The sequence below is a fragment of the Falco peregrinus genome, chromosome 17 (genome assembly GCF_023634155.1).
Source record: "Falco peregrinus isolate bFalPer1 chromosome 17, bFalPer1.pri, whole genome shotgun sequence".
Taxonomy (NCBI): Eukaryota; Metazoa; Chordata; class Aves; order Falconiformes; family Falconidae; genus Falco; species Falco peregrinus.
In genome coordinates, this window is record NC_073737.1 from 510,007 (window position 1) to 533,707 (window position 23,701).

The 23,701-nt window shown below is 47.3% G+C and overlaps 2 protein-coding genes across 2 annotated transcripts in view; both read right to left on the minus strand.

Annotated features, from left to right (window-relative positions):
- Window positions 1–611: 611 nt before the first annotated feature.
- LOC101920865 (disintegrin and metalloproteinase domain-containing protein 2-like) lies at window positions 612–9,145 on the minus strand. Its single transcript, XM_027781146.2, has 18 exons — window positions 8,899–9,145; window positions 8,427–8,505; window positions 8,202–8,278; window positions 7,839–8,031; window positions 7,391–7,456; window positions 7,056–7,127; window positions 6,648–6,814; window positions 6,099–6,180; window positions 5,803–5,939; window positions 5,083–5,269; window positions 4,693–4,782; window positions 4,161–4,359; window positions 3,251–3,359; window positions 2,748–2,931; window positions 2,340–2,420; window positions 1,543–1,660; window positions 1,308–1,434; window positions 612–926 (listed from the first exon to the last, which is right to left on the minus strand). The coding sequence occupies exons 1-18, from the start codon at window positions 8,967–8,969 to the stop codon at window positions 629–631; spliced, it is 2,337 nt and encodes a 778-aa protein (XP_027636947.2). The 5' UTR covers window positions 8,970–9,145; the 3' UTR covers window positions 612–628.
- Window positions 9,146–9,509: 364 nt separating this feature from the next.
- The window catches only part of ADAM9 (ADAM metallopeptidase domain 9), a 30,016-nt gene continuing 15,824 nt past the window's right edge, over window positions 9,510–23,701 (minus strand). The window contains exons 7-22 of the mRNA XM_055820198.1: window positions 23,055–23,120; window positions 22,563–22,634; window positions 21,641–21,810; window positions 20,326–20,407; window positions 19,434–19,567; window positions 19,040–19,211; window positions 18,826–18,918; window positions 18,401–18,596; window positions 17,814–17,919; window positions 16,875–17,058; window positions 16,121–16,201; window positions 15,062–15,167; window positions 13,762–13,894; window positions 13,175–13,277; window positions 12,438–12,565; window positions 9,510–11,669 (exon numbers count right to left, since the gene is read on the minus strand). Coding sequence (XP_055676173.1) covers window positions 11,558–11,669; window positions 12,438–12,565; window positions 13,175–13,277; window positions 13,762–13,894; window positions 15,062–15,167; window positions 16,121–16,201; window positions 16,875–17,058; window positions 17,814–17,919; window positions 18,401–18,596; window positions 18,826–18,918; window positions 19,040–19,211; window positions 19,434–19,567; window positions 20,326–20,407; window positions 21,641–21,810; window positions 22,563–22,634; window positions 23,055–23,120 — 1,938 coding nt within the window. The 3' untranslated portion in view covers window positions 9,510–11,557. The remainder of the gene's footprint in view (window positions 11,670–12,437; window positions 12,566–13,174; window positions 13,278–13,761; window positions 13,895–15,061; window positions 15,168–16,120; window positions 16,202–16,874; window positions 17,059–17,813; window positions 17,920–18,400; window positions 18,597–18,825; window positions 18,919–19,039; window positions 19,212–19,433; window positions 19,568–20,325; window positions 20,408–21,640; window positions 21,811–22,562; window positions 22,635–23,054; window positions 23,121–23,701) is intronic.

Here is a 23,701-nt window from a genome sequence, read left to right on the forward strand (position 1 = left end):
GCAACGGCAAAGAAAACACACAGAACAGGAACCGACACAGACTTACCAAAGCCCTTCCCAAAACCACGTGGAGTGCCATCTCTCTCTCGTATTTGGGCACCAACTGGAAAAAACAAATTCTTTACTATTAATAATTCATGTCACCAATGTAGAGATAAGGCACAAGAAATGCTGACTTGTCTGAGACACTAAACCCTCCACAAAGCATTGCCATCTGCTCCTTCTGTTTTCAGAGCAGAAAGCAAAAGCCGTGTGTTAACACCTAGGACAACACTGAAGTCTTCTGCTAATAACGTTGGCTCCCAGCTAAGATGAACACCGGGGCCCTGGGACACTCATCGCGTGAACCCTGAGGCCAGAGCAGCTAGCACATCGCCACCAATCATCTGCAGACTGGAGGGAGATACACCCCCATTTTTACAATCTATCAGTAAATCTTGCAGCCCCTGGTATTGCCTCTCATTAGACACTAGATGAGTAACAACCCATGAGACACCCCGGTCACCCCACCATAAGCACTGGCACTCCCGAACAGCCAGGCACAGCCCCATCCTGCCCGGCCGGTACCCAAACGGCCCTGCCGCCCCCACACAGAGACACAGACACGGGGCTGCGCCCAACGGCTTTATTAGCACCCGCGGTGCAGCCCTGGGTCCGGATCTGGGTCTGGTTCTGTGTCCGGGTCTGGCTCCGTGTCCGGGTCTGGCTCCGTGTCCGGGTCCGGCTCCGTGTCCGGGTCCGGGTCTGGCTCCGTGTCCGGGTAAGGCTCCGTGTCCGGGTCCGGCTCCGTGTCCGGGTCTGGCTCCGTGTCCGGGTCCGGCTCCGTGTCCGTGTCCGTGTCCGGGTCTGGCTCCGTGTCCGTGTCCATGTCCGGGTCTGGCTCCGTGTCCGGGTCTTGGCCGTTGCTGCCCTCCTCGACTGCAGGGCTGCACGGAGACCCAGAGGGTCGCCTCAGCCCCCCAGGTAATCACCTCATGTCCCCCCTCCAAGGGAACCGCCTCAGCCCTGGGAACCACCTCAGCCCTGGGGAATCGTCCCCCACCTTGAGGGCATCAGCTCAGCCCTTAGGAATTTCCTCCCCACCCCTGGAAGATCACCTCGGCCCTGGGGATCAGGTGATCTGCCCAAGGGAATCTCCCTGCCCTCCCCAGGGAATCACCGCAGCCCAGGGGATCCCCTCAACCTGGAGAATCTTCCAACCCTGCAGAAGTCGCCCCAGCCCGTGCCTCCCTGGTGATCATCTCCACCCTTCTGGGGAGCACCATGGCCCCATCCCACAGCCCGTCCCCCCCAGGGATCCTGCTCACCCCTCTGTGCCAGGGGGCTGCTGGCCCTGCCAGTGGAGGCCCAGGCAGATGGCCGTGGCGAGGACAAGCAGGAGGAGGCAGATGCCCAGCACCAGCGGGTTCTCCAGCAGCCACTGAGGGGAGAGGCCTGGCAGGAGACAGCCCAGTGGGCAGTGGGCAGGGGGCACGGACCCCCCGCCCTCCCCACCCTGCCAGGGACCCCCACGCCTGTCCCCCCTCGGCTGGGGGTACTAACCACGGTCCACCACCTGGAGCCTGCTGTGAACGCTTCCCCCAAAGCGGGACCCCTTCTCTAGGCAGTCGGGGGGCTTCCAGCCGGCGTGGCAGTGGCAATGCCCCCTGTTGTTGCACACCTGAAAAGCCCGGGGGGGCGTTAAAAGACCGGCCATGGGTTCATGCAAGGGACCCTCCACCCAGACCGGTGTTGTGCCGCTGCCGCTGGCCGGGCGGGCACCGCGGGGGCTGCACGCCCTTCGCCGCTCTGGCAATTCAGGGACCGTGTCAGGCACGAAACACACCGCGAGCACAGGCTCTGGTAGCCTTGAGACATCAAACGAGTCAAACGTCACCCTCCCGCAAAACCCACGCGCGTCTCCGCCTGACCAGCAGAGAAGAGGGCGGCTCGCCCCGGCTGTCAGCACGCAGGGCCAGGCGGGGGGCCGGGGAGCCAGGGACCCCTCCAAGCATCACACTGCAGTGCTCCCACTCCCTACAGCCACACAACACTTTCTAGCTCCACTGGCTCCAACTGCCCTCAATTCCATGTTCCTTCAATTTTGCTTTCGATTTCCCCCCCCTCCATAAACCAAACGACCAAATTCTCCATTTTAGTGAACAAAATTTGCCATATTTTGATATTGCTTTAGGACCCAGAGTTTTAAATGGTTTTACTCCCTGTGTTAGCCAACAGGGTCATGATTTTGTAGTCAGCCTGAAATGGGTCTTTGACCAATTCCCGTACAAGCCACAGCAAATCCTCATGCCAAAGCCACTCACCCTCGGCAGCAGCCCCCGTGCCCTCCAGTGACTTACGCCGTGGCCGTGGCACTGCACTGCGCTGTCACAGTCATATCCCAGGACTGAAAGCGGGTGACAAGTGTTGTTTATACACACCTAGGAAAAACCACAACAATTCCAGCTCCGCATTGCCTTACCATCGCAGCGCTCAGCCTTTCGGTCTTATGTTCCAAAAGAGAGTGAAAATACACTGCTTCTAAAAAAACAACAGTGCTTTTAAAAAGCTACAGTTACTGTCTTGGGGTTGGGTTACGTCTACATATGCTTACACCATGCCAAACCTTTCACGTAATGTTTGCATATTTTACAGGGTTTGTAAATATCAAGTACACTTACGCTGCAAAGGAGCAAGTATTTCTAAAACCTTGTTAATATTTACAGTTTATATCTGGCATTTTAGATAATTATAAAATGTTTTCTCACCTTTCCAGAACCACACTTTGTACCTGGCGGAACCAGAAGAGGATCCAGCCTTGCTGATACCTTCAGATAATCCAAAGACACACATAAGTGCTCACGCACTTGGACGTAAAGAACAGCAGCATCATCTGATGGAAATGGCATGCTGTACGGGTACGTGCAGATTAACTTTCCACATCTGAGATCCCTGTAAAATCAATTTGCATAGGATGTATATCTCACACACACATATATATGTGTGCTACCTGATGAACTAGCAACATTAAACAGCGCAACACAAATCTGGGGCACTGCATGGTAAGAAAAAATAAGCAGGACTGGGAAGTTCAAGAGATGATCTGCACAAAAGGAGACATCACACTACCAACAAGGAGAATACACACTTAACTCTATATATTGCTCCACAAATCTTACTGTCAACTGGAGTCTGGACACTTCCCTTGACTGTAAAGTTCCAATTAAAATACACATTTTTAGCAGAGCAAGTGCCTTTTCCTAGAGCATACCTCCAAGCGCAGGGCTTATAGCCTTGTCTGGGCTGGAACCCACAGTGTCCGAATCTGTCCCGCTGACTATTGAGTTCCTCGTAACAAGCTATAGGAGCATTTTTTGAACCTACAAGTTTAGCAATAATATTTATTATAATTTAAAGGAACACAGAGGGAGATATTACAGTATCTATTAACTTCTGAATTTTTCATCCTGTTCACAGCAAAACACAGATGCTGTCCACTAATTAGAGAAAAGATACCTGTCTCTGAACTGCCAAACCCCCAGCAGTCCTGAACCCCAGAAGTTAGCAGGGGATTAGCAAATAGTAGGTTGGTTCACTGATTAAGTTTGCTCACAGATCACAATTTACTTTTTTTGTTGTTTTCATCGTTATCTCTGAAGAACTGGGAGCACAACACGCTACTGAAGTGTATATTAACTAGAGTCAAAACTGAGCTTGAAATGCTTTCCTACAGCTGTGTCCTTCCCTCCTTGGGTGCTCTGCTTCACAGCTCTGCCCCCCTTGGGGTACTGCACCCACCCTTCTCAGGCACCGCGGTCACTGCTGTCCCTCCTGCCTCCTGCACAAGGAGAAGCCAGGACACAAGGCACAAATCTTGCACAGAGTCCTGTGCCCCATCGCTCATGTCAGATATGTGCAAGTGCAGTCCCAAACCCCCCTCCTGCTTCAACAGGTGCTTGGAATTGGGTTTGGGCTCACAGGGGAAGTACCAGAAACAAGTTACCAACGAACCACAAACCCTCATTCCCACCAAAACCAAGCTAAAAAGGCATGATGAGACTGACCTGAGATCGGGGCATTAAAGAGCAAAGACACAAACTGAGCATCATTACTACTTGTGGCCACCTCCTGCACCCGGGCAGTCCCCGCAGCACCAGTGCAACCACAGCAGCCTCTGTTACCTCTCCCGTAGAGCTGCTGGCACTGCAGGTCCGGAGACTGGCAGCGTCCCTTGTAGCAGTAGCCGGTGCCATGCTCACAGTCATGCCCATCCTGCACGTACAGGTTGGGGGGGCAGGACGCAGAGGACCCATTGCAGAACTCGGCCAGGTCACACTGCGCATCGGCGGCAGGGCGGCATTGTGAGTTCTTCTGCTTGAACTGGCAGAGGAGGCAGAAAGGACTCTTCTCTCCATCCTTATGTGCCCATCGGTGGGGTCCCCCATCAGGCCCCTCCCAACGCTGTCCTGACTGCATCCCCAGTCCCTTGGGGCCACCTCTGAGGCAGTCGGGTCCCCACATGCATGTTCCACTCTCCAAAATAGTCTTCCCCCAGTAATATTCCTCCCAGAAGTTTCAGGGAGCTGAGCTGAAAGCCTTACCTTGGGAACCTCTCTGCACAGCAGGAGTTTGTCTCCATCTGACAGCATGGGAACATACTATTTCTCCAAAACCAAACAATGATCTTGTGATAATTGTGAAAATGTTCTTTACCTGACATTCATGACAACATAATCCAGAGGTACATTGCACTCCCGGCTTAAACCGACATGTTTTAGTACAGCATTTATCCTTCAAGCATGCCTGGGGACACAACACAAAACCACATTATTCTACTTTTTTGTTCCCCCAGAAGTTTTTACTGTAAGAGGTTCTGCTCTCCCATCATTTCCCCAAAAAGCTACACTTGGGCAATATCTATCAGAAGAAAGTGGGCAAAGCTGCTGTCAGATGAATGCCATCATAGAAAAATGATCTAAAAATACATCATCCTTCTTGGGCTGGTCTCTACCTCAGCTGTGCCCTTCGTCTCAAGGGTTCATTGTTCTAAACGTACAAACAGTACAAATGTGCACACTTGGCCACAATTCCCTCAGCATGCACCTTCGCTGCCCCGCAGTCGCACTGCTCGCCAGGCTCCACAACGCCGTTGCCGCAGACGGCCGCTCTCCGGTACGACAGTCCAGTCAAGTGAGGTCCACTGAAAAGGCACGCACCTCCATCGTGCTTCAGGAAGGTTTCAAAGTCTCTGATGCTGCAGTTGCTAAAGGCTTTTGCGCCACTGAAGTGTCTAAAATAAATCAATTATCCACACTGGGGTTTGTTAACGCATCTACTGCCATGCAGCCTCTCAAAATCTCTGCAATTCAAGAACTTGCTCAGTTGCTGGCACAAGGTGCAACGATCCCCTGTGTGCCTTTAGTTCACTTGTCAAACCCAACTTTACAATGCATTATTAATAGAAACTGAGAAGCCTTCAGAAATATCTTGCTTTGGGAGAGAAAATGTCTCTTTTTTTCAAATTAAGCACTGAATCACTAATGACTATTTTTTTCCTTCTTAAAAGAATAAAAGCAGATATTTCTGACTTGTATTTTCTGCAACAGAATGACATTTGTCAAGGACACCCTGCGACCACCCCCACCATGCAACTGTGGCACAGCGCATACTCGGCCAGGGTGCAGGAGACACACGGCTGCATGTGCCGCATGGCGCTGGCTGTGGCACTGACCTGGCAGCTGCCAGGGACCCCGCTCTCCCCCAGCACGTCCTGCCCACCCGCCTCTGCTGCCCCCGGGCGGGACGTGGACGCCACCAACTCACAGCGCCTCTGGGCTCATGAGGCAGACGTGCCCAGGGCAGTGGCACTCTCGGGGGTCGTCGTAGCCGATGCCCAGGCTGTGTCCCAGCAGCTGTGCCAGGAGGATGGAGAACGACTCCAGTGTCACAGCCGCTTGGTACTAGAGGGATGAGAGAGCGGGGCTGCGGCGGCTCTGCTTTGCCTGCCGAGACCCTGGCAGGTCCCAGCTCCGGTTGTGTCCCACCCGCCTGTCCCTGCCGCCCATGGGCGAGCCAGCTTCACGGACACGTGTGCTGGTGGGGCCTGGGTGGCACCGTACCACGGCCACTGCGCCAGCAGCATCTCTCTGACACGCCTTTCCCAGAGCCGTCATGCCCACAAATGCTGCTCGGTCCCTGTACCTGGAACACACACAAAGTCACCAGCCATCCAGCCCGGGATGCCCCATGGCTGCAGGTAAGCGGGCGATCCCGGGTCTGTACAGCCTGAGTCCCCCTGGGTGCCCCCGGGTGCTCCGCTGCCCCCGTGCCCCCTGCCAGCCCCAGGGGAGCTGCTGGTAGGGTCTGCAGCTGCCAGGTGGGGACGGGGCTGCAGCCGAGCCCTGGCCGGGGCAGCAGCAGAGCCCCTCCTCAGCCACGGGCTGCTGGGACCAGCAGCACACTCGTGCGTGCTGCATCGCCACTGAAATGCCAGCTGGAAGGTATGTCTTGAAAGAAATAATTTCCTAATTCCTTAATATTATGAAATACATAAGAAATATGTTTCTTTTAAAAAACTGTTTTTCATGGGAACTTTATAGTTCAAACTACATTGGCTTAACTGATTTCTACCCTGTAACCTTTACTGAATAAGGAAACCTTTGTCTTACACTAGTAGATAAGCTACATCATACAACTGCAGAGTGAGATACAACTGTTGCCACCGTGAAAATCGTTGTAGAAGGTCATCTGCTTCCCCTGCTGTCGATATTTTATTCTCCTCTGTCCACAGCTCCAGGGAGGACAGCACAACAGTAACATTAAGAGGATTAAACATCTGAAAGCATAACAGAGGAAACGCCTGCTCACATAGCTTCCTTTCTGAGCAGAACGGCAGCTCTAGACACCTCCTGCCAGGCCATGCCCAGCCATCACAGCTGCAGCATCATGAGCCAAGAACTGGAATTTTTTGCATAACCTCCTCCTAAAACCAAGAGCAGCTAGGATATAGGTGGCCATTACTAACATCTACCCCACCATCATTCTTACTACAATACAAACAAGACTTTTAAACTTACATTGTTGACTAAATTGAAGACCTGGATTATCTTCTGTGTTGCAGTATTCGTGTCTGAACCCATGTAGTTGTACTGAAAAACAACCCAAGAGGACACAAGTGGACAAGGAATTTGCCAGGATGAAGCAGAACAATGCTGAAATGCTGAAATGATTGCCAACATCCAATCGTGTAAATTCAACTATCAATTTTCATTCTTTCTTTCTTACAATGTCTGTAGTACATATAACTTTTCAAAAGGGAAAACAAATACAGATAAAAGCTGGGAAATGGCACCATTTCTATGCTCATAGAAGTCAGGCAAACACAAGGAGAAGATGAATGGTGTGGACTTACCAAAGCCTTGTCCAGAACTACGTACACTTTGAAGTATTTGGGAAGGAGTGCTGCAGCTGACAGTGGCTGAAAAGGAAAATGGTCTCCAAGGCTACTTATTTCTACATTCTATAGTCACCTTACTCCTGAGGTTTGCTAGACTACTCAAGGTTCCATTCAAAAGTAATGTTACAATGCTGTCTTTAAATTAGCATAAGATAAGGAACGCATGCCAACTTTGCCATTTCTGACTTTTTTCAAAGCCATTCTACCATGGTAACGCCTCTCATTAGGCACTAGATGAGTAACAGCCCATGCGACACCCCACCACAAGCACTGCCACTCCTGAACACCCTCCCCCATCAGTCTGTCCAGACAACACCAGCCAAAGCTTCTTGTGGGATTGGAGCCCTCCCCTCCTTGCATGACGGGGACATCAGCCCCACCGCGAGAGCAGACATCCACTCACTTCATTGTCTCCACGTGCTTTGTTCAACATCTCCTCTGCGGTCAGCCCACCTGGCCCTGTCTTGGGGTGGCTGCTGGAAAGGAGGGACCCTGCCATCTTCTCGCCACTCACGCGATACACAAAGTGCTCGAACGCAGGAGAATAACCCAGGGGCTCAATCCCGTAGCTGATGTTCTCAAACTGCAGCAAGCCCCTGCCAGGTGACGGCACCAGCTGTTTGCAGCCACACCGGGGAGGCTGCCCCAGTCCCGGTGCCTTTGAGCGAGGCTGCTGGGGCACCCCTGGGCTCCCCTGCAGCAAAGGCCCAGCAGCACCCACGGGCACTGATGGGCAGGGCAGCGTGGGGAGGTGGCGGTTCGTTACCTGAGCCCTGAGCAGGTGCTGAGGGTCACTGCTGAGGTGGGGAAGCCATCAATGTACCCCTGGTAGTGGCAGCCTCCCTATGGCACAACAGAGGACAAGGCGCCCCTTCCGCGGCTGCGAGGGCAATTCCCTCACCCGCCACCAAACAGCTGAATGCACATACTGGGCAGAAGCTCTACGCTGCAACACTTATGGAACAAAAACCCCAAAGCAATCCAAGGTTACCTTGACATGGGTTGAATCAGAGCGCAAAGATCCCTTCTCATTGTATGTGTAAATCCTGAAATCACCAGGTAAAAAGACACTACAAAAGAAAGGTGTAAAGTGAAGGACTTAAATCTCTCTTACACAGTTTCTCAAGCCTATTCCAGGTCCTGCAGCCTGTGCTGTTGCACTGGCAGATCCAGAACCCGCTGGCATCAGGGCTCACAGGCACAAACATCCCTCAAACCCCCCTCCAGCCTTCTGCCACCCCTCGGCACACACGCACGCATCTCTCCTGTGGGCTTTGGGATATGCCTGCAGCAGGGCATGGTGCTGGAAAGAGCCAGAGGGAGCAGCAGCAGCACAAATGCCTGCAGGCAGGGATCACCGCACAGCCTGGCACTGTCCTGTGGGGGGGCAGAGCCCCCAGCCCAGCAGCTGCCAGGGAACAGGATGGCAGGCGTCAAACAAGGCAAGACTGGGGCCAACTTACTGCTGCTGCAGGTGAATGGTGTATGGTCTGCCCTCTATCCTGAGGATGTAGGACACCATGTCCTTGCGCATACAGAAGAGCAGAGAAAGGGAGAATTAGGAACACTGACTCCGGAAAAGCATGCTCCGAGGGCAACTACAAACGCTGAGGCCAGCGCATGAGCTCAGTGCCTCAAGGAGCCGGCACAGCCTTTGCTGCGCTGGCAGCAGTGGTATGGTGCCTCCGTTACAGCTGCTAACACATCTGCCCCCTCCGCGCAGCTGAAGCCCGTGCCCCTCCGCCCCGCCCCCCCCCCCCCCCCCAAAGACCCCTGCCTCAACGTGCCGGCTGAGGCCCCGCAGCGCCCGTCTCCTTCCACAGCAGCCGCCGCAGGACTGTGACCTGGGCCAGCGCCTGCCAGCCCGGGGAGAGACCCCCGCGGGGTGCCGAGCCGGGCCCCAGCCCAGCCGGGCGGCGGGGGGCGCCCAGCCCAGCCCCCCGCAGCAACAGCAGCAACAGCAGCACCCAGCGCGTCGCCATCTGCCCCGGCAACGGCCCCGCCCACCGGCAACGGCCCCGCCCACCGGCAACGGCCCCGCCCGCCCCGGAAAGCAGAGGCAGAGGAGAGCGCCTTGTACAAAACCGGCATCTTTATTGCTCGTTTGTTTCTTACAAAGGGGGTCGGTAACAGCCCTTAGGTCAGGCCCCGAGAGCATGGCAGCGACCGACGAGCAGAGGTTTCACCGCGTGTGGGGACGGACATCGCCCCCCGCTTTCTCCAGAGCGACTCGGGGGACAGGGATATGCGTACACTTTAAAAAAGAAAGTCAGTAGTCATCTGCAATATTCAACACATGTAAAATCTGAGCTATTTCCTTTCCATAGGATCGCTTCTAAAAACCGCACGTTCACTGCCCTACACCACCACCCTGCAAATACTGCTAACGTGCATGCCGGAAGTATAAAAACTTTATCTATTAAAAGGCACCATTTTCAGCATAGTTTTAGTTCACACATACAGCTTCAAATACAATTCCGTACGTCTCTCAGAGGTGATTCCTGTTGCCTGGATTCCCTCGTCCCCATGGTCCGGAGCAGACCCACCAGAGAGGCTCCCGCACCACCTGCCTCATTGTGCCGCAAAGCCCATTGCTACAGCCAGCCCAAACTGAGTAAACACAACAAACGTCAGGAAGCGATTATCTTGGAACAAACAGAAGACCCCCACAAATACATCTGGTGATACTCTAGGAGACATTTTACGTATTTTAATAGTGTTATAAATCTTAGTCTAAGTTTATGGGAAACCACAGGAGTTCAAGTATTTTATTACTGCAAATGCAAACACTATATATATATATATATATTTATATATGTATATACAGAGGAAAAAAATTTTTTTTGGCAATATTATGGGGGATTTTACAGATAGAGTTTGTGCTCTGTGGCTAGCACAAAGTGAAAAAGCCAAGCACTCTTTTCAGTACTTATTTCACTTTTAGCAAGTTGGTGCAACAGATTTCTATTTGTGACCACCAGCGTCCAGTTTCTACCCGCAGCCAGACAGCATCACACTAACAGAGCTCCCCTCCTCGGCCAGCACACCACACACTGCCGTTCAGAAGCAGGTTTCAGATATTGTTGTCAGTGGTGTAGAAACAGATGGCAGTCCCACCTAATGCAAGTTAGCCTGTTCAAGCATCCTGACTGACACTAAAAAGGTTTGAGGATTGGGTGAAAGGGCTGCATTAGTCAACAAATTCCTGTTTAAAGTGCTCAAAGAAGCTCAGGTGACTTAGGCAGACACGTTTTTCACATCTCAGTTTTCTGCAGTGACTGCTACTGAGTCTTTAGACCCAAATTAAAACATAAGAGCACCCTGTTTTTTAAAACCAAAGTATGGCTGCGTCTTTTCGTACCTTTGCTTTCATTGCCTATTCCTGGTATTAGTGGAAATTAGTGCAGGATTCACATTTAGCAACTCACAATTACTAATTTAAAATCATTAAACTTGGTGCTTGTATAGCACAGCTTAGTGTCAGTCAGCATGAAAGTAAGAATTTAAGTGCATTATTACACATCAATAAACATATATACATGCATAAACATGTTTACAATATATTTATCTTCCTCTGAAGTAGTACACTGATACCTTATTTCACTTGTGCCATTAATGTGTAAATGGGTAACGTTTTCCAGTCCATGCGAAATTATTTCAAATTAATTGGCTGGATTTCCTTGTTTTGAAAACAGTATGGGTTGCTTCCATTCTTCACTGTACGTTTAAGAAAGACAACAACAAATCAGACAATTTTGTTATTAGGGCTCATCGCAGAAATGGGGAAACTAAAAGCAACTCCCAAGTGCTGTACTTTAAAGATTATTTAGCTGCAGGCTGCTCCACTTCCAGCTGGACAGCCTGCTGCAGTTTACAAAGCCACAATACTCAGACAGATCTAAGAATGGGTTAGATGTTTTCAGTTCCTGTAGCTTTGGTAGAGGTATTTAGTTTAAAGTTTTACATTCCTTGTTTCAATATCTCATTTGCCTTATCACAGGCTGCAGAAGGAAGGCTTTCCGGGATTACCTTGGGCCACTCAATGCAAGAAAGGTAACTGCAATTTCAGCTCTGTCTCAGTGAACGGGTCAGGTCACGTGAAGGCCCCGAAGAAGCCAAAAGCTACTTGGGAGGCAAAGGTGCCGGTCGAGAAGGAAAATACTGTCCCTGAGGTAATTTCTGCTGTGGTGGAGGAGGTCCCTGAGGTACACATTTCTGTTGCGGAGGTGGCGGCCTACAAGAGGACATCGAAGCCGTTGTCAGCCCAGGTGATGACATCCAGAACGTACATCCCTCTCCCCCTTGCCTGGCACCAGCACCCCAGTGACTCCCCCCGGCCAGCTATGCCACTTTGTGCCATCTCAGCTTCCACACTGAAGACTCATTTCAAACATGCCATGGTCAGACTCTGTTTTCCATTGCCTGGAACCCTCAGGGAACCCCAGTTCGTTAACACACCACTTTTCCCCAGACAAAGACCCCCACAAGTTTCCCACCAACGCAAGCTATTGTAAAGCTCTCCCTCTCAGTACCTTGCACTTTCCGGATGCGCAGTTTACGGCATAGGCATCATATCTTAGAAATACAATTTAAAAGCAAAACAAAAAAAGGAAAACTTTCTGTTCAAAGTTGATGAGAAATGATCCTGTACTTGAAAATAATGTTCATGAATCAGCAAAATGACAGATTTTTGAGTAATTTCTTTTTAACCTGCTTATTTTGAGAGGCATGTTATTCGCCTCTATGCAGGGCTAATATGGCTCTGCAAAAGCATTCCAAAACTTCTTAATCAAAATGTAGTCATGACAGTGTATAAAATGAATGCTACGGGCAATAGCACTTTAGTTCCACAGTGTGAAGGAGAAACTTTTTTCAACAAAAGGTCAGTCCTGCTTGCACATAATACGTGATGAAATACCCTAATGCCTACAGAGATGAAGGCAATGACCATAAATATACCTCAGTGCAACTGCCAATAGTTATTTGCAATAACTCAACTGACCTTGTCGGCAGCTTCTGCGTCTGTGGTGGCCGGTATTGCGGAGATGGGTAGTAAGACTGGTGGTAAGCCTGCTGAGAATGCTGGTTACCTGGGTAAGATGGAACAGGAAAGGTATTCGGTTCCATACCCTGCGAAGAAAACATTAACAAGAACGTTCACAAATTTGCATATAGGGAACGGAAATATTTGTTTCGTTAGTTAACTGACATTTAAGACCACTTGCAAACAAACTGGAAATGTCCGAGTTGCCCTTTCCTTCTGAGAAACTCAGCAGAAAGAAACAGCAGCAGTCTGGAAAGTACTATTATTTCGGAAAAAACAGAAAGGCTGATCACAAGTGTTTGATTTGCTCGGCAAGTGTGCTTTGGCTAGTTAGGGCACTCAGACAGGTAACTGGTCTGAAAAGGAGTGGGGCTAGGGAGCTGGCAAGGATTGCTTCCCTCCTCAGGTGGGGCAGGGGGTTCCAGTGTATGATAAAGGGGGTAGCAGAGCAGGTAAACTGCTTGTCAAGCCAAGCACAACTCATAAAAAGCTTAAACAGCAGGAAACTGAGGAGTTCGCACACACCCACCTCGGGAAATAGTTATTCTCTTTGCCTTAGCAAAGAGAAAACTCAGTTTGCAGAAATAGAAGAATAAAGTCACTCTGAAGCTTTTATTAGGGCAAAAGCCTGCCTTTATCTGTTGCTTTAGAGTAACAGACGACAAATAAAGTGATGAAAAGCAGATCATTCCTACCATGGGTGCACCTCTTGGAGCATAAGGCATGCCATGTGAAAAGCCTCTGTGGTGGTAGTCTCTTGGTTCGGTTTCTGTCCTAGGAGGTGGTGACTGAAGGGACCTGAAATGCAGTTGATAAGGACCGTGTGAGCACATAACCTTGACAGAATGGCTATGCAGGCTACAAATCCAAGCACTTTGAACCTGCTAGATGCCTTTGTACTAGCTTAGCCCATATTAAATGTCAGGAATATAATATTTGCCACAAATCTAATAAACAACATAACCATTTCTCTGTTTTGGACTCTGACAGCTTCATTTTGCCACTTTATACCAAAGATGGGTCCTAAAAATATAAAACCAATCACCAATGCACGATGACAAACACAGTAAGAAGAAAGTTCTCTGCTCCCTCAATTTAAGGTGAATTTACCTCTTCTGTCATTGCCTAGGAAAAGCTACATGTGTCATTTGATGCAGGGGCCTTCGCCTGACATCTTAGGACTGGAGCATGCCTCCCTACTTTGGCATTGGCTTGCATAAATAAATGCCTATGGACTACTTCCAAAGGGCAGAGGAGAAGGTACTAAGGAAAATGTACTTACGAATGGCAGCGTGACATTAATCTTCGACAGCACCGCTTCAGCCTGTCTCTTTTTGCAAATGCCACAGCAGCAGCTATAAGGAGTGGGAGGACCAGGAAAAAAAATACCAGCAGCCCATTTCTCAATGAGGTGTCTTTGATGGGAACAAAACAATGGAGAAGGAAAAAAAAAAAAAAGTATTATATGGCATTACCACCACCTGACTCACTGTAGTGGTGCATATTTTGTAGGACTGGTTCTACAACTATTTTCCATTTTCCATAGAAGAAAAAACTGAAGAATCTAGTAAGACTGAAAGACATATACCCAAAGATACTCTTTTCTGATTATCTTTTCACAGGATTGTCTGGTCAAAGAACTGTAGGTGCTGTGACACCCTGGGCTATAAGGCTATAACAGCATATTGAATATCTAGATGTAATTTTTTTTCCACTACATTACTGTGAACATCTTATGAGCTCAACTGAATGAGAGGAAAACAGAGCTTCTGGATGCTGCGGGCATTTCGAGCGAGCGGGAGTCAGATACGAATACTCACGGAGTTCAAGATCTGATCCGTTTATTGCACAAACCAGGTAAACTTTTATAAGGCATTCTATAAACGTGCGATAATGTGATTGGCTATCTTACAAGCGTATAATAATACGATTGGTTAACAATTGTTTACTGGGAAGATTTCTGTTTCTGCTTGTTCTGGCACGTAGGTTCCTTTCTGCGGTCTCCTAGTTCTTCTTATTGCGTCCTGTCGGCCTTGGTTTTGTGCAAACATCTGCAATTTGCTCCTTTTTCTTCATCCCACTGTTCTGGCCGTGACCTCGTCTTATTTCTTCAGTATTTTTCCACTTGCTTCAGAGTTCAGTATAATCATTCAATACAGCAAGAGCCCCAACATCTGTACTTCCCCATTTCTCTGTCACATACCTCTCTTCTATGCCCTTAGTTCTTTGGGGCAGGGACTACCTTTGTATTTACTACCAAATGAAGCATGCTGTCTGCACTCAAATAATAAATATTAATAAAACAGTGACTGGTCAACACACCTTGCTCTAGCTCGCCTGGGCCAAGTGTTAGTCCTGACTGTGGCGAGAGGGAAATGCATCTACCCGCAGATACCAGAACAGGGCAGCTACTCATCCCTGCCACCACTGCTAGAAGCAGCATGGCCTTATGGACATAAAAATTCACATCTATGGATTTGAACCCACATCCTCAGCCAAATTCCGTGGCTTATTTCGATCTAAGAATGGAAGTTGTCAAGGTGGCGCAGCAACTTGTGCCCAGTTGCCTTACAACTACTTGCCATTGTAAGGATGTCCGCCGTCCAGACTTCCTCCATAGCCTTTAGTGTCACAGAAAGGAGGGGCCCAGCCTGCTTCACAGTGACAGTTCCTGTTGTTATTGCACACCTGTATTTAAACAACACAAACACCACCATAAGGTTTACTTAGTAACTTAAGTTCCCATATATTTAAAAGCAGCATGTGGTAGCCATGACCATCTATTCCGCCCCTTCTGCGTCACTCAGCCTGAAGAACTTTAACCAGTAACTCTCACATCAAATCTAAATAGTCCTTGGCCAGGCATCTCAAGATTTCACATGACTGAGCAAGCAGCACAGCATTGTTCAGGATGAGCTTCCAAAGATTAGCTATCCCATCCGCTTAAAGACTGTGGCTTTTTTTTAATTATTATTATAATTTTTTGAGCAGCGGAGTTTCAAATTACATTAGTAATACTGGAACTGGGAATTCTTCTTGCCTGGCAAAAAAATATCATCTTAAGAGCTTTCATCAAAGATTATTTTTGATAATGTTATAGGCTCTCTTGTCCAGAGACATTTTTATAGAGTTTTACAGTTAAATAAAGAAAAATTAAGTTACTATCCACCACTTTAAAACTTGCTCAACTTACATAACCTTGGTCCAATTTTTGCTGAATGTTAGAGGCACTTTTCTCATTAACAGTACCAAAAAGCAGCTTTTTATAGCAAAACCCATTCTCAAGAACCCCTCAGAATTTTTTCAATCACTGCATCTAGCATCATGATTACTTTATTCCACATTAGTTACAGCCTTAAACAGAGAAGGGCAGAAGACTTCCTAAGTACAAAAAAAGACTAGTATATAGACACTGTTGATTAAGCACAATTACAGCATACCTAGCTCAATCTGGGACCTTCCAAAAAAACCAAGTCTGTTTATATATTTGCATGGCCACTGGCTCTAAGAATCCAGTGCTCTCGTAACAAAGATGTCTGCAGACCTCACTTAGAAATACAGCCCGTTATAGCAGAACTCATAGACGTAGCCTTCATTTTAAGTGGACTATCAGCAGGAGTGGAGGCTCTCACTCTGCTTACCCCATGTCCGTGACACTGCCTCTCCACATCACAGTCATAGTTCAGAACAGAAGCGCTCACACACTGGAAGTGCCTGCAGACCTAGAGGAACAGAGATGTGCACAAAGGAAGCAAGATGGCATTCCTCTGACCTACCCCTCCTTCCCCATCCCGCGTTCCCCCAGCTGCCAGCTCCATGGCACACGGCTCCGCAGCCACTCTGTGCTCACTGACCGCAAAGCGAGTCTCATACTCTTATGCCATAAACCCCAACACTACAGAAACACGTCTGTTCTACAAAAGGCTTCTCAGTATGGGGTCTGAACTGTCACTGGAAGTCTTTTGTCTCTAGCCTGCATGTAAAGGAATAGCAATTAAATTGTGCACAATAAGGATAAGTGGAATGCACATTCCTCTGCCGGGGCTAAGCTTCTAGGCTTTCTTGTTTAGTTGGATTTTAATTGAAAGTTGTCTTAAAGGCATTTGTGTGTGCCTGGCTCTTCCTGCTCATTGAGAGAGCAAAGATTCTGGCTCTCAGCAAACTTAATTTCTTGTGCTTCATCTGTAAATGAAAGGCTTGTTGCATTTTTTTATGCACACGCAGTGCAGTACTAGGCCGTGTGGGGAACCAATGGACTCGCTCAGTTTGGCATTAACTACAGACATCAAAAAATTAATGGCCATAAATATTCATGAAACAGTGTGGCTGAAAATTTTATTCACATGAAACCCCCAAATTATTACTTTAAGAAATCACTTCCTAATTGTTAATTACCTTTCCGGTACCACATTTGGTACCTTCATTCACCATCCCTGGGTCCGTGACATCAGAGCCTAGCTGGAAATCTACACCCCAGCATGTGGTGCTTCCAATGGGAGTTCGGATAATAGCAGGCTTAATTCCAAAAACAGGCATCGTTTTCACATTTTCACATTGCAGCTTCCCACACATGGCATTCCTACAACATCAGCATATGAATACTGTAGTGACACTTGAATTTACTCTGAGAAAAAGTGTGCCATGCATTTGATACGATCTTTTCTTTCTACTGGAAGACACTACTTGAAAATAAAACTGAGGCAGTTTGCCAAACAACACCGAGCTGAGCCTCATTTCAGGGCTGCAAGAGTACAGATTTATCCCTTCTTTCTGTAAGCTGTTGGGACCTTTACATTAAAGAACACATGAAAGTTTGCTACTCATTTTCCTGTACACAAACACCTTAGGATAAGATCAATCAATGATGGGAGACGTGGAACACCCTCTCCTTGCCATGGCCTCATGTCTGAATGCGTGACACACAGATCCCCTGAGCCCACAGAACACTGCATGCACAGGAAACTGTGGCATGAGTCCGAAAGCTTCAAACCCAGCTACGGAAGAACTGTCTGAAGATTCAAACTCATTTCAACTATTATGTGCAAAACTTCAAGCCAGACAATCTAACCCAAAAGTCAACAGAACTTAGAAACGTGTGAGCATGGAGGCTTTAAGCGCTAAGAACAGCCTCGGAAATTAGGATAAAACACATCTTTTCTAATCTGTCTCACTGGGGTTTCAGAATGATGCATACATGCCAGTAAGGTTAGATTATGGGATGACATGTTTCTCCCCAGTGCACCTGCTACAACACCCCAAACTAATACTAGAGCACCTGAGTAAAGTTTCTCGATGATACATTTAGGAACCTTGTGATGCATGGGCTCAACTCACCAGCTGGAACATTTCTTGTAGTCATGGCCATGGAAACCACAGTTGCCAAATCTGTCACCCTTGGAATTCACTTCAGTAAAACAAATGCTGGGGGCTGCTTTGGCTTCTGCAAACAACAGCCCACCCCCCAGACAAAGGAACCAAGTTAAATAGGGACAGAAACACCTCGTATCTTCCATGCAGCACAGACAGCTTAAGAATGCAATCAAAACAATGAAGAGCTGAAAATGTCAGCACTACAAGGTTCCAAGTTTAAAAAGAAAGAGAGAAAAGTAGTCCCTTAACACTGAGGCAATTGTACTGTTTGATATTTCTTCATGGCTTCTTTACAGTCCTATAAACTGGAAGCCCCGCTGTAACAGGAATGATCAGTACAACAAAATTACTGCTTGAATCGCCAGCAGAGCATTAACCGTAACAAAGGAAGAACATGTGAAGGCTAAGCCATTAATACCACAATTCCAATTCCTTTGCCAAAGCCAGCTGGTCTTTGTTATAGGAAAAGAAGTAAATATATTATAAATAAACTTAGCGTATTCTTTTAGCTACATCTCCTAGAAAAATTGTAACGCTGTGCTCTTCCTTACTTGGGCCAAAGATATCCTGACACTGTGCATCATAGTACTGGCAAACGCCGTTGTAACAGTAGGCTTCGTCATTGTGGCATGGGTGACCGTTCTGAACGGTGAAGTCCGGCTGGCAGAACTGGGACGTGCCGTTGCAGTACTCTGGAAGGTCACACTCATTGTTACTTGCCCGACACTCAGTTCCTCCAGGAAGGAGCTAAAGGGAGAGAAGAGGGGGGAAATTGCATCAGAAAACAGAAGCCTTAGAGCAGAGATGAACCCTGCACCCACCCACAATATGCCCCAAAAAAGGGCATTGACCTGAAGCACTCAGTGCATGCTGTGTACATGCACAACTCCCTCTCACAGACGCACTGGCCAGGCCAACGCTCTCCTTTTTTCAGCCACTGAAGAACACTTCTAAATAATACATTTGAGTCCCTTACCTGGCAGTTTTTACAGCAGTCACCATAAGCACATTCAGCACCATAGCGGAGTTTGCAAGTACCTGGTTCACAGCAAGGATCACTTTCACACTCCTGAAAACAGAAGTGCCGTGAATGTCAAGAAATTGCACCCTCCACCGTGCACAGTCCTCTCTCCACCAAGGGGCATGCAAGACTACCCTGACAGCATTTGTAAAATATACAAGCTACTAACCTTTGGTGAGCCACAGTCACAATCCTCCCCAGCATCTACCAGCTTGTTCCCGCAGTATGGGACGCTATAGGTTTCATCAGGCTTGGGAACGTTGAGCAGGCAGCTTCCACCTTTGTTGAGAGTCAACTTCTCAAAGTCTTCAGCACTGCAGCTGCTGAAGTTCCTCGATCCTCTGCAACAGAGAGCTTGAGCTTATCTTTACACTAAGCCAACCCACAAGCATTCCCTCAGTTTGCAGAACAATGGTAACGCTTGTTTTCCCCATGAGCTGCAAGTGTGACATGACTCTCTGCAAGAGCACTTTGAAGATGAAAGCAATCATCCACAAAAACAAAGCGCATGGGTAGGGTCCTTTGACCCTCAGACAATGCCTTCCCTTCTGTCAGTTACTCACGATGCTCCAGAGCTCATAATGCAACTGCTTGCTCCACAGTGACAGACACGTTCATCGTCATGGTTCATCCCCAGGTTATGGCCCAGTTCATGAGCCATAATTGAAGCAAACATCTGTATACTGATTCTTCCAAACTGCACAAGAGCAAACCAGAAGAAAATTAGCAGACAGCTTATATTGAGACAGTCAGTGTTTACTATGTGCCAATAAGACATTTCTGTCATTCTGTCTCTACATTAAAAGGATTCTCAGACCAACTGTGCCTGCTTTCTAACCAGTGTGTGTCATCTGCTTAGTAATAACAGCCCTTGGATAAACATATTTGGGACACTACTGAACGGCCTCTACTTTCCAGTGCAGCTGCAACATTAACACAAAAGACTGAGTTCTCCACACCAGCCCAAATCTCCTAAAACACGCAAACGCTGATTCCAGTACTTCTGTCCAAGAAAACAAGATTGCTAGGATTGCCAGTTATCTGAGATCAGCAATTCAGTTCATTAACACTCCGCAATTTCACATAAAAAGGGCAGTCAACTAGCACCGCTCGAGGAGTCGGGTGTTGGTTTTGCAGGTCAAGCAGACACCAGAGGACAAATCTGAGAACTACATACTTCTAAGGCAGAGGTGCTTCAAATGTCAGCAGAGAAATCCTGTCCCTTTTTCATGAGTGCTGCACACATGAAGGGAAGCTGAGCAGAGGACGCAGAAGACCACAGAAAAGTTGTGATCCGGATATCATGGAAGTGCCAGAAACAGTTGGAGACCACATAAAAGCTCCCACTAAGCCACTTCAGCTTTGTTATTACAGATTCCACACTTCCAGGAAGACTTCTGGAGTGCAAAACTCTTATCTTGATCGCATTCACACTTATCACTAAAGATATCTCACCACATTAATGCCTCCTGCGTGGCTCTTGGAGCACACTGTTCCAACATAGGCCATTCCAGCTGTGCCACCAAACCCCTTCTTCCTACGGGGAATTCATGGGGAGAAAAAGGAAAGACAATCAACTAGACACACAACACTGCCAACAGTACAGCCCATCCGTACAGCTACTCAATACACCACTTCTGCTTCTGGGGCATAAAATACTGCTTTTCCAGCTTTCCAATCCTAACAAAGCAGCACTGCTAGGAATGCTACTATTGACTGTGGGTATGAATGTACCAGTTCGGCTTTATCTTTCTGTTCATGGCTCTTTATTCTTAAAGACAAGAGTTTGCAGAGAAAGTCAGCCTCTTCCACATCTTCCCTCTAAATATAAATAATTTAAATGGCTGTTAGCTGCCCTTCTACTGTTGTCAAACTCCATAGATTTCTTTCCTTGTCAACTTCCTTCTCGTTACTCTCTTATTTTGTTTCTACACAGTTCTTAAAGCTTAAGTGCAACAGCACGACACACCACTTTTTCTTCAGATACAAGAATTTTTTAAAAGAACATTTTTTCAGCCATTTCATCCTCATCACCTGAGCGGTGCTGTTCTGCCTTGGAGAAGAGGCTCCCACAGCTCCTGTGGGAAGGGGAGCTGCTACTTTGCCCAAGGGCAGGCTGGGCTGCTGCCCCAGGCAGAGCACACTCTCGCTGCTGCCCTTTCGCTGCTTTGGGCAGTGACTTCCTAAGGGCTGCGCTATCTGCGGGAGCGGGAAGTGCACAGGGGCACGCGTCCTGGAAGTGGGGCAGAGATGACAACTCAGGAAGCTCTGAGCTAGCTTAAGGCAGTAGGGATGGACAGATTAACGTCACATGTCAAAGCTCAAAGCACGTAGCTAGCTTCTGGATACCAACTGCAGAAACAACTTTTTCTCCGTTAAAATGCAATACTCTGCACCAGGTTTATGCTCATTTTCAAGTGGAAAAATCCCTAGATTACAAGTCTAACCAGTGTGCAACCTGACAAAGGATTATCTGAACAGAAGCTTTATACAATAGAACATGGAACAGTACAGGACATGTGGGACAAGAAAAAAAAAATTATTTAGCAATATACCTGTCAGAGAGGACACTGAATTCAACGACCACAGAAACCTTAAAAATGCTTAAATTGACTTGGACTGTTTTCACAAGTACATAAACCACAGCAGATTGCACTGGATTCTCTGCTGAAATACGCTGGCTACTTTTGATACCACAGTACGGTTGAGCATGAGCAGAGAGCAATAGAATGAGCTTCTTAAAAGTCAAAGGGAAGAGACTGCAACTCACAGAACAAACTGGGCACTGTCATGTCTCCGGCGTAAAACAAGATTCTTCTCTCGCCACTGTACAAAATTTGCCAGCACATCACCAGCACCTCCGTCTGTGCTAATTATGTTTTCATACTTCCAAATCTCCAGACCAACCAGCACAATGCGGATGTTCAACATGATGTACATCTGGGAAAGAAAAGAAAAAAGAAAAAAAAAAAGAAATATTTCTGAAGACCTTCAGATAAGATCAAGTGGTCTAGTATTATATATCTTATTGCAAGAATCTACTTTTTCTGTTTGGGTTTGTTAGTTTTTTAAACATTAGCACACAATTCAAATCACCCAAAATGCATTTTCGCTGTGATTTAAATCTTCATTAGCTAAAGGATCAATGCTTAAATGCCACACAAGCAATATTGTAAGAAAACTGAGAACAGATATAAAAAAAGAGTCTCAAATCTAACAAATAGTGTCATCTGAAATAGTCAAGTTGAAAAACATGCCTTTTCTCTAACCTTTACATAAACACAAGAATTGCAGTAACTGCAACAGCCTGTCTTGTTACTCACTGTACGTAGCACAGGTTGGAAGAGTTCCCTAAATTAATTCTCAAGTATTATGATTGCAGATGAATGTAGAGGTGGAAAAGCCTTCACAGCAATGCATTCACCAAAGCCCTCTGTCAATAAATACTGCCACCGCTTTGCAGCCCCCGCTACTCTGGCACTCCTTCAGCACAACGCTCAGGTACGACTCTTCAACATCACAACTGAGGGAACAGGTTTAGCTCCTGGCTTGATAAAAAAACCCCTTTATTTCATTCTCACTAAAGCGGTAACAGAAGAGACGCCAAGGTAGAGGTTTACAAAAGTAAACAGCTGCAGGGCTGCTGCACACAATGTCATTCCACTTACACACTCAGCGTAGCTTTAACTTACACTGTCAAGGAAGTTTGCCAGTTGCACCATGTGTTCTCTTACTTCTGTTTCACTCTTCCCAAAATCTTCAAACTGCAAGACAAAGAAACTAGTCATTGAAGGGAAGACAAAGACAAGAGCTAGAAAAAGGAACACAACATTTTAAGACTAGCAACATGAAAAACATTCTTGCCTGGCTCCAAAGCTCCTGTCAAGGTGATGCTAATCAAGACAGCAGCACCTTCACTGCCATTGTACAACATCTCAATATTCAAAAACAGTACAGCAAAGACAGTTTTTGCCAAGTGTTTTCTTTACATTTGTCTGCCAGTTTACTCTTTTCCTGAAGAGTACTGCATACAACACATTTGTTCTGTTTTAGGTTAGCATATTTGCGTAACCTTGGCTGAATTGTCAGTGTCTTTCAACAGCCCATTTGGGAGTAAGGAAAACTGAGGGCTTTCCAAGCCACCTCCTGGGGAGAAGGAAGGGAAAGCAACACACAGTCCCTACCTTTTCTTTATCCACAACTATGAACAGCTCCACATATCTTGTTTGATGTAGGACTGCTCTCTTTCTCTGTGAAAAAAAGTTTTAGATTACACTTGAATTAATAAAATTGAAGTAAACAAAACAAAATCATGTCAATGTCGTATTTCACTTGCTACAACTGGTGGTTTGAGAAACACACCCAAAGCACACTGTGCCAAGACAGCAACAAGCCAAAACCAAGAAGTGTGATCCAATGCAATGACAATTCTATACGTGTTCTACACTAAAATTTAGCTGCACAAAGATTTCCTGTGTTTCAAAAGCAAAAGACCTCTTTACTTTTCACAAAGGTTTCTTTGGGAAGACAGAATACACTCCTATAAAGGAGCAGAAAGACACTAACTAACAAATAAACATCAACAACCTTGAAATGAAATTCAATGTTTCTCATACCACTGCTTTTACTGCAATCTTGTTCCTGTATAGCCAGTCTTCAAACAACAAGGGGGGACACCTTCACACCAAACTGTTATTCTGACGTTTAGGAGCATGGAACAAACAACACAATATTCTCCTGGCTTCTGATGCAATACTTTGCTAATGAGCCCCTCCAATAAGGGTTGTGCTCCTACCCCTACCAGCCCCAAAATCTCTGCCCATGAATAATC